Source organism: Anopheles darlingi, chromosome 2 (genome assembly GCF_943734745.1).
Source record: "Anopheles darlingi chromosome 2, idAnoDarlMG_H_01, whole genome shotgun sequence".
Lineage (NCBI taxonomy): Eukaryota > Metazoa > Arthropoda > Insecta > Diptera > Culicidae > Anopheles > Anopheles darlingi.
In genome coordinates, this window is record NC_064874.1 from 51,223,893 (window position 1) to 51,233,935 (window position 10,043).

Here is a 10,043-nt window from a genome sequence, read left to right on the forward strand (position 1 = left end):
CCAGGACGTTCTTTTTAATTTCCATTAAAATGATATAACTTTCGGCTACACCTTTCTACACATTCAAATAATGAAAAAAAAAATCCCTCAAAAAGACTTAATCATATACAAAACTTTCTTTCTGTACTAAATATTTTCAGTTGTAAAAAAGGAATGCTATGACACTTTTTTAAAACGACCTACATTAATTAAGCTGTAAATTACCATACTGTTCAAAGCATCTATAATAAATCGGTAAAAAATCATACCGAATTGTAGCCTGAACCAGCTCTACCTGGCGGTCTTGAACCCGTTATACGAGCATGAAAAATTATCTTTGTGTATCGCGGGCTATCTCCTCTTTTTAGACAGATTTTACTCTTTATCTAAACTATTGGTAACACTTTTCTTTTATTAAACTACTTACACTATCATTTACGCTAAAGGAACTCACTTATTTCGTTAGTGATACGGTTCTTTCCCTTTCTCTCTCTCTCTCTCTCTAATAACTACCATCACACTGTCAGTCTAGTGCTTTCAACCATGCATACGCACTCCTCACAGACCGTCACTTGTACGCCTTTCGTTATGTATGCGCACTGAACGCTCAAATGGCGCGCAAAGGAACGATTGCTAAAGTATGTCTAGTACCGGAAAACGCGTCGATTGTTAATGGGCTGAGTGGGACGATAGTTTAGCAGCAATGGTCTACCGTCCTCCCCGAGCGTTGCCCTGAACAGCTTCATTTCACGCTCGGTGACGGATAACCGTTTGCTGGCCACGATCCAGGTGACCGTTTCGAGACAGGGTGGCGTAGTGAGACTGCCGGAGTATGAATAGAACGGCCATCCCATCTCTCCGATTACATGGGCCAGCGAGAAGGACTTGCTGTAGGAAAGTTGCGCCTTGGAATGCGGTTGTCTCACTTGTGGCAAATAGTTGCTCCAAATGTTGAACGAATAGTCGGCCGAGTTGGGAATGACATCGTACAAGAACCCAATCACTGCCAGTCCGTCTACCTCGCCCTTGGCCTCATCGAAGGACTTGTACAACCCGTTGTAAAACACCAGATGCACCTCCAACGGGAACTGCTTCCCATCGAGGGTATGCTCCGATCCGACCGTATTATCGGGGCCCCAGTGGAAGTGGAACTGTTCAAAAATATATTTATTCTTTAGCGGACCACCGCGCAGAGCAGGGCGTGTGCGGCCATTCCACTGAGGAGTAAACTTCACTGAGGTGCCCTCATTCTCGACCTTCATCGCACCTGGCAAGTTCCGCAATCCATCCAGCTCTAGTGGTAGCTTCCGGCGAACGAACAACGATTCCTTGCTAACGATGTTGATAGGACTCTGATAGGTGCCACTGCATGCAGGCGCTACAATGCCCCAGTTCGGCGGACCGATCGCATCGTCTATGGAGTAGGTCCAGGATGGGGCTCCTTTCGGTTTGCTAGTAACTCGATTGCCGTAATTCACATCCGGATCATAACCGACATCGTTCGGATGCGGATATCCACTGAGCCAAAAACCATTATTCTCACCATCATATGCACGACCTGCAGTAAGGAACGGAACTGATGAGATACTGGAAACAAAATGGGACACACAAAAGGGACACTACTGCAAGAAGAAGCAAAGCGGAATGCATTCCGCGATCGTATATACCTCGACCATAGACGACCGGTTGACAGGCCAGCAGTAGCGACAAACACAGAGCACTCATTGCAGACACGGGGCGTGGGACTTCCTTGGGACCAAGATCCGGTTTACTCGATCAGACACTCGCACTCGATCGAGCGGTCGCAGGAACTTCCTAGCTCCGAGAACACTGTCACACTTCTAAGTGCCAGCGATCACCGGGAGTCTGTTTTTAAATGCAAGTTCTGTTCTTAGTGAAGTGACCCCGTCCCCGCGTGGCACGCCTCGCCCTCTCCCCTCTCCAACACCCTGCATTGTTGCCCTTTTTGTGTGTGTCACGCTAGAAGCGAATTATGTGCCCCATTTTGTTGACTGTTCTCTCCCGCCCGCTGTACGCTATTTTGTGCTGCTGTAGTGTTTGTTTTTTTTGTCTGTCTGGTCAGTGCATTTTGTAGTGCTTCACAGCTCTCCAGCCGTAACCAGAACAACGCAAACGACTACGATACGACGAGAACAGTAGGCAGTGGGTAGGGAAAGTGACCTGCTACTGTTGCTGCTGCTACTGCTGGTCCTGCTGACTCTGTGACTTTCTGTGACCGGAATAGAAATGGTGAGAGTGGACAGTATCTCGCGAGTGAGGCAAGGCAACCATATTTACCAACAAAATGACCAAAATGTTTTTATTGATAGTTTTCATAATGCCCCAAAAATAACAGTACTTCTTTCTCCCAACTTTCTGCACTCTTGCTCGTCCGTTCTAGTAACTGGACACTAGTAGAAAGGCGAAGCTCAGAGAGTGTAGCAGCATGGACACGCCTTTCTGTCGAGCTCCCACACTGGCTGTCCGAAAACTGTTGATTAATAGATGACCGTGAAACGAAAGCCGCCTCACCGTTGCCACTCCCACCATGAGTGACCTCCACCGCACCCTTTATACATACACCGCACACAAGAAGGAAACAGAGACCCGACCATAACCAGTTTATCTCCGCGTTCTCCATGCAGGCGAAACGATCTAAGACACCTTTGGGGTGTCCTACCCTTCCGCCATCGGACTTAGAATCATTCATATCCGTGAGCATGAGTCCAGCTGGCGGCGGAATTCCAATCGTTTCGGTATAGTGCTTCATATGCTTCGCGGTCTCGCCAGCCAGGAATGATTAGTGCCGTTTGTGCCGTAGCTCCAGGTCCAAGTCCAGGTTCGGTGGTGGTCGGTGGGTGGGTGGGTGCGGAGGTAATTAGAATCCGTAGCGCGTGACTGTACGATCGTTGAGTGGTTGCACTGGACGAAAGTTATCGACCAGTGGTTCACCGTTCGAGTCGAGCAGGTTCCGCAGTGCGCGCAGATCCTTGGGCGCCACCGGGATCGATCCATTGCGCACAATCCAGGTTACACTTTCGGCGCAGGGCGGTGTCGTGAGGCTGCCCGGGTAGGAATAGTATCGTTCCCACTCGCCTCCCGCCACCTCGCTCAAACTGAATACGTCCTTCCCTTCCACGGTGGTCGCTGAGCCGGCATCCCGTATCTTAGGTAGCGGTCGTGCCCACTTGGCATCGCCTTTGGCCTTGTCTCCTCGAACGTTGTAAAGCGCACCCAGAACGGTCAAACCATCCGGTTGCTCGACGGCCTTCTCGAACGTACCGTATTCCCGGTTGAAAAAGACAAAGTGCACTTCCAGCGCTAGGGCTTGACCATCGAACGTATGCTCCGAACCACGGTCATCCTCGGCACCCCAATGGAAGTGGAACTGTTCGAATGCGTACAGGTCTCGGTGCAATGGGCCACCCGTAACGGTCGGTCGGTGGCTGTCCTTGCTCCAGACGAACGTATACTGTGCCGTGTGTCCATTGTTCTCTACCCGATACGGGTTTTCGGTAGAAACCGTGCAGCTTCAACGATTGCTCATCGTCGGATGCTGCCACGGTAGTACTCGGTACAATGTCGATCGGACTCTGGCGTGATCCAGCGCAAGCGGGATCTGTTTCCGCCCAGCGATCGGGGTCATCGTAGGAAAAGTCCGCTAGCAAACCATCGAGGGTAGATGGAAATTTGGTTTTTTTACGAAGCAAAAACAAACTCCCGGCACCAAGGCCGTTGACGGGAGGTGTTTACTTACCGCTTATCACAACCACGCTGTGAACGATCAATACTAATAGCCCATAAACCGCAGCCCTCACTGATTTACATGGGTTCATAATTCTACCGTTTTCTGTTGCTCTTTTTGTTTTTCCACCAAAAACCACTGTTTGTCGTAAAAGCTGGAGAAGTGTTGAACTGCTTTTTTTTTCAAACCGATAATTTGGGCCCCTTTGGTTGCGAGTTTTTCACTGCAACTGGTGTGGATAGTGCGGCATTCGAAGGTTTATAAATGACCGTTTGGTGCACCATTTTTTTAATAGCCTGTCTGGTGTTGTGCATATTGTGGATTGATGGCGGAAACAGATTTGCGGCTCTACAGTCATGTACTTTCATATGCTAGCAGACCGAATTGCTGGAAAAGTGTGATGCCATAGTTAACTGAAATCTGATTTTTTAACATCTATGCTGTGGAGCAGTGACTAGGACGAGGTCGTTTATATTGAACCCAGAGCGATCACATTCACTGTTTGACTGATGATCACTAACATTATTTCGTTACAACAAACAGTGAACCAAATATTATTCCTAACGCATAATAGTTAAGAATAATACCAGCCATTGGTGGCATTGAACTGAAGAACACTGTTTAAGTGCTCGGTTCTACATAGGAAGTTCAACAATCCGTCATCGAATCAGTGATACACAATGATATTAGAGGTTTACAAATCATTGACCTTCATACTGCAGCATGCAGCTCCATGAAATACCTCCACTGAGTTCGGCGATAGTGTTAAGCAGCATGTTTCCAGGATGTATCTTGAACCGCGGCAAATTGGAAAACACGTGGTTCTGAGGGAATTCCCCGATCGATGCATCCAACAACGTTTTCAGAAAAATGATGAACAGAATTATTTGACTCTTGGATATAAAATAATTGGATAATGTTGATTCGATTTATACTATACAAATCGATTTGCAATGGTCGCTATCTGCCCACGTGGTTTTCGCATGGTTTGCGTGGTCAGAAGGGCGGGCGAGGTGATTGTTTATCTCCCAACGTGGTATAACTAATCAGTGATGGGTCTTTCGTTTTCTATTTAGTTCGCTTTATAATTTTTTTTAAAAAATGAATCTGTTTGGCATCGACAGAACAAGTTCAGGACATATAATATACAATAAAAATATTATATTATACATTATTTTGACATTATGTTATCACTAACGCATCTTATGCGATTCTTTAAAGAACATCTTCATTATGTAATAGTTCAAAAGATCTCTGTACTTAAAATTGCTTAACGTGAGTAGTAAATTACTCACACTAAATTACGCTGTTAGATCTCAAACGTTTCTGCGAAGGTAAACTATCTGTTGGTAAGCAATCTGCACAAAGAAAAAAAAAGTGATACTGCAGCCACCACACTGCCAAATTGAAAAAACGGAGCAATTGCTAAATGCTCTTCTAAAGTGCGATCAAGTGTAGAAACAAAGTGTGAGAAACAATTATGCAAGTGCGATTACATAAACATTGCCTTAACAGCTGCACAAAGAAAGTCTTAAACCGTATGCGAAACATAAGGAAATTTAAAATAGATTAAACATAAATTGCAAAACGGTAAATTATCAAAAAGGATACTAGTTCGAAAGAAAAACCGGATGGAAAACAACGTATGAAATTGAATGCACTACCATCTTTCAATTTGTGTGTCGTATACATTCGTAATCAACGTCCACAACGGCGTTCTAAAAAGTTTTTGCCACAGCTGCAATGTATGTAGAGGATGTTTTGGAGTCCTGAGGAGTCCATTTTCTTTTGAATCATTAAAAATCTGGCTTCCAATTCCAGCGTCTATAGCCTTTGATCACAACCCTGATCAAGGCGTTGTACTGCAGCGTTTGACTTATGGAAACCCCCATTCCAAGGACGTGCCGTTCGGTGTTTCAGCTAAAGCTAACGGCCACTGGCTGGGAACAAGGGCTCCTCTGGACAACAGATGAATGAAGTAGGAGTTAGAAAGAGTCGCCGTAATGTGCTGGCAACTGCGATGGCAAGATCACTTCTAGCTACTAACAATCCCATATTGTCTAGTGGTTAGGATATCCGGCTCTCACCCGGAAGGCCCGGGTTCGATTCCCGGTATGGGAAAAGACGTTTTTTTCCGCAACACACTCTTTAGTGTAGCCATTTATCCGATAAGTACCGGCAAGCGATGACAGTCTGCTGAACAAGAATCATTCAACGCGAAAGATATCACGGGTTGAGTCGTCATTTGACGCTGACGGAGTTTCATGTGGCGTGCGATGTTTGAATATTATACAACACAGCACCATATATTATGTCGGCCTACAGAACCATATATTATGTCGGCTTCTTGAGTGTGCCTGCGCTAATACATGGTCAAACCATTCCTTTGGGAATCATCTTCTCGAACAAGGATATCAAGACTTTGAGTTTCGACAATGCCCTATGTATTCTCTATTTAGTTCTTCTCCCCATTTTCTTGTTTGAAATAAGATTCTCTGACTAAAGTAAGACTCGTTGGTTGTGCGAATCTCTTACCATCTGTTAATGTGTCGGTACTTAATTGCGGTGTTTCGTAATGTAGCATTTTCGAATAATAATTTCGAATCGAATAACATACAAGGTTCGCCATGTCATCATAAAAAATTACCAATACGATTACATTTTCTCTGCAATATCCTTGTGTAAGGGTAAATTCATTTATTTAATATATACTATAGTACTTTGATCGTCGCTCTCAGTTTTTGGTGGCAATGGTGGAACATCCCTTATCCTACCATTGGTTTTCCTTTGGTTTGGTTGCTAAAAGTAGAACGGTTCTAAGGCCCGGCCATCTTCTTAGGCTTACAATACAAGAGGCTATCTTAGTCTTGGGCGTTAGTATAAGAACACTCGGCGGTTGTTTAGCTTCTGCACAGGCCGATAGTTGTTGACCAACAGTCCGGTAGTGGAACGCAACCTTCGGAACTGATTCATTTCCTTCTCGGTCACCAGCAGTGGTTTGGTCGCAACGATCCACGTAACCGTCTCCAGACAGGGCGGTGTGGTAAGACTACCTTCATACGAAAAGTATGGCCACTCAATGTCCCCTATTATCTCGTACAGTGGAAAGGTATCGATAAACGAGATCGTGTACTCGCTGTTCGGTTGAACGACGTTGTATAGGAAGAAGGTCCACGTGTTGAGCTGCTCGTTCGCCGAGTGTTTGTAGATCTCGTAGAACAATCCTACCACGGCAATACCGTCCACCTGCCCGCTGGCTTCTTGGAACGAACCGTACAGTCCATTGTAAAACACCAGATGAATCTCCAACGGATAGCGTCGCTGATCGAGCACGTGCTCGGAACCAACGGAACTATTCGACCCCCAATGAAAGTGAAACTGCTCAAAAACGTACTTAGTTTTCAGTGGACCACCACTCAGCACCGGGCGCTCAACATTACCCCAATTGTACGTGAACTTGGCCGAATGACCGTCGTTCTGCAGGCGGATCGAGTCCGGCAAATTCGTTTGGCCCGCGAGTCGGAGCGGACGCTTCCGGTTGACCACGAGAGCACTACTAGTGTTCAACAGTATCGGACTCTGATAGCGCCCACCACAGCGCGCATCGATTCGGTACCAGTTCGATGGGCCATTCTTATCTTTGGGATTGTAGGAGATCGTCGCTGCAGCGGCCGGCTTGGGTGTCGTGCTTGTAGCGGGACGATATTTCTGCCGCAGCAAAGGTACCTCTTCTGGAGATGATTCGGCGAGATCAGCTTCCGGATCGGGTGGAAAATAAAAGTCGGGATTGCGGTTGGCGTCGTTCTTGCTAATTACAGTCTGGGGATCTCTCTGATAGCGTGAGCTATAGTCGGGAACATTAAGACCTATGGAATGGAAGACACGTGTCAGTGGTACAAATGTTACCTTCACTGCTAGGGACTTCTTACCTCTACATGAGCGCCAGGACATGAACATGAGAAAGTTGAACAGCACAAGCTGCCCGGGCCATTTGAACAGCTGCATCTCTGTAAAATCAAACATTATCACATCAATCAAAACGGTTCCAAAATCGTAAATTTGCCCCACCCGGTACAAACTAAAAATGTGCAAACAAAAACGCCAACGTCTCGGTTCGACGGTAGCGATCGTTCTGTCTGTCAGCGATCGCCATTATTGGAGTCATACTGACCACCACGGCGAACGTAACAGATTAAACATTGGGTAAGAAAAGAATAAACGAATCACAGCTGAGGGCAAACACGTGCGAATTGGACCACGCCAATGGCCTCTTTTTTATGGTACAATGGGTATACCTTCTTCACGTGCTGCCAGCGTCGAGGTCGTTCTAGTGCTCAGACAAGCGAGACAGCGTACGCCGTGGCGCGGTGTTGAGTTTTCGCTTTTCGCTGCTAAATAAACTAACAAGCATCGAGTACTGACCACTCGACGACAAGTTCAAGGACTTTTGGCAGACTTCTTCGTGCCATTGGACATCAAGTTCCATTATTGCCCCTTGGGTGAACGAACTTTTGCGCGTAGAGTGAACGTCGGAGCAAGATTAATCTAATTAAAAGTTTGGCTAAATAACCGGGAAAATAAAAACAGCTATTGCATTTTCATATGACAATACAAGGCTCATTACGAGTGATTCCTTCAATAGATGATGAACGACTCCTACAAAGTAAAATGTACAAGACCTCAACAAAAGAACGAAATTTGTTACCATCGTTACCAACGGTTAGTTTGATTGGAGATGCTTTCAGTCCAATCTTTTCCAACGTCCAACAGCTCGCAGTAGCCGTCTTCGGCGTGCCATTTTGGCGCGAAATCAGCACGGTCCACACTCAAGGTTCACGTGCCAGCACACAATCGCACGCTCCACCGCAACTATCGGACCATAAAAAGCACGGAGACTCCGGTGCTGGCATCTCCCTGGCTGGAACATCACTAAACACCACCACGGTAAAGAGGTCACGGTTCAACCCTAGGGTAACACCTGGTGGCAGCATATGCGCAACTAATCGATGATCGCCAGCATGAGGCCAATCATAATTCCAAATGACCGACTTTTGTACACAATACCTGCGTTACGGCCGCTTCATCTCATGCCGCAATAGTACATCTCTGCCGGACTCACTTACTGCGGAAGGTATATACCCAACCGGTGGTGGTTACATGATGTAATCCTGATCGACGTTCAACGGCGCACTACCCGTCACTGTAAAGACTTCCCCGACGTATTTTCATTCATAAACTAACCGCACACGTAATTGAGCGACTGGACTATCCCGACCGGGAACGTACGACACAAAATGCAGCAAAAAACCGGTCAGAGTTCTAAGCCCTTTTACTTACCTCCGTTTGTTCGATGTTTACGTTGGATTTACACGCTTGTCTACTCTACACGCCGGTCGTTGGCTGGAAACACGTTGATAACAGTATCGTCACCTTGCGTACGAAGTGGCACCTTCCTGTCTGGCGGATGATTGTATATTTACGTTCGGACTTCTCGTTGTAGTAGGATGGTGGTTGCGCTGTAGCGGCTGCGGCTGCGGCTGCTGCTGCCCCGTTAGAGCACTTCTCTACCGGCTGGAAGCTAACGTACGATTGACCTGCACTTGCCCAGCGATCGGCTCTTAAATGCGAATGCCGTCCGTTGCCAGATGCCTATGACGAGTGGTGGATCAGGTTCTGCGGCCTGCCTCCAAGATTCCCAGACGGGTCGTCCCGATTATGTGGGTAGTGGACCGTACTTCCTGACAATACGCCACGCCGATATCAACAATGATGAGGGTAAATCCTTTTGGATCCTCTTCCCATAAAGCTCCATATCGTTCTATAGAGCTAGATCGTTCTATAGTGATGATACTGGTAAATCCCCGCCGACAACTAAGAACCGTGCCGCCCTGAGTGGTAATGATGCATTAACGAGACAGTCACAGCCCTTGCGCACCCCTTACGATAAGAACGCCAATACCATTCGCTGGCGGCTCAAAAAGGTTTAACCAAGCAAGCGAATTGAAACCCAAGGCACAATCCGGGAAAAATGTAATTAAATTAAAATTGTTCTATGAAAGCTTCTTATCGAACGGCAAAATATGCGGCTAGAGCTAACACCACTAAACCTGTTTGAGGTACGCGAATGCGTGTGTGCCTGGAAGCACTGGAAGATACACAACCGCTCTTGGCTAAAGCTCTTTGCTTTGCCTAATACTATACTATCGGTGTGTTGACAAACGGCTTTGCTTCCAGCAGACTATCGGAAGACAACAGCCTGAACATGTTGCCGGTTACGATAGAGTGCCTATTAATACGAAAATTACGTGACAAATGTGCG

At 46.5% G+C, this 10,043-nt stretch overlaps 3 protein-coding genes and 1 non-coding gene across 4 annotated transcripts; 1 reads left to right on the plus strand and 3 right to left on the minus strand.

Moving 5' to 3' along the window:
• Positions 1–1,895, minus strand: LOC125949687 (carbonic anhydrase 7-like). Its single transcript, XM_049676959.1, has 2 exons — positions 1,647–1,895; positions 1–1,537 (listed from the first exon to the last, which is right to left on the minus strand). The coding sequence occupies exons 1-2, from the start codon at positions 1,702–1,704 to the stop codon at positions 624–626; spliced, it is 972 nt and encodes a 323-aa protein (XP_049532916.1). The 5' UTR covers positions 1,705–1,895; the 3' UTR covers positions 1–623.
• Positions 1,896–2,272: 377 nt separating this feature from the next.
• Positions 2,273–3,942, minus strand: LOC125949689 (carbonic anhydrase-like). Its single transcript, XM_049676962.1, is given in 3 exon segments — positions 2,273–3,367; positions 3,369–3,640; positions 3,737–3,942. Coding segments are annotated over 3 exon segments (861 nt in total). The 5' UTR covers positions 3,816–3,942; the 3' UTR covers positions 2,273–2,857.
• A 1,831-nt stretch (positions 3,943–5,773) lies between these two features.
• Positions 5,774–5,845, plus strand: Trnae-cuc (transfer RNA glutamic acid (anticodon CUC)). The gene has a single exon. It is a non-coding gene; the product is annotated as a tRNA-Glu (tRNA).
• Positions 5,846–6,390: 545 nt separating this feature from the next.
• Positions 6,391–9,988, minus strand: LOC125959310 (carbonic anhydrase 2-like). The gene is made up of 4 exons (XM_049692130.1): positions 9,926–9,988; positions 9,205–9,373; positions 7,654–7,731; positions 6,391–7,590 (listed from the first exon to the last, which is right to left on the minus strand). The coding sequence occupies exons 1-4, from the start codon at positions 9,986–9,988 to the stop codon at positions 6,599–6,601; spliced, it is 1,302 nt and encodes a 433-aa protein (XP_049548087.1). The 3' UTR covers positions 6,391–6,598.
• Between the last annotated feature and the right edge of the window lie 55 nt (positions 9,989–10,043).

Bases quoted from the DNA above. Each gene is read 5' to 3' on its own strand.
- LOC125949687 (XM_049676959.1), bottom strand. From the start codon at position 1,704: ATGAGTGCTCTGTGTTTGTCGCTACTGCTGGCCTGTCAACCGGTCGTC. The intron at 1,538-1,646 runs GTATATACGATC...TCCTTACTGCAG, and splicing joins ACCGGTCGTCTATGGTCGAG to GTCGTGCATATGATGGTGAG.
- LOC125959310 (XM_049692130.1), bottom strand. From the start codon at position 9,988: ATGTTCAGGCTGTTGTCTTCCGATAGTCTGCTGGAAGCAAAGCCGTTT. The intron at 7,732-9,204 runs GTAAATATACAA...TTGATTTTACAG, and splicing joins CTACAACGAGAAGTCCGAAC to AGATGCAGCTGTTCAAATGG. The intron at 7,591-7,653 runs GTAAGAAGTCCC...TCCATTCCATAG, and splicing joins GTCCTGGCGCTCATGTAGAG to GTCTTAATGTTCCCGACTAT.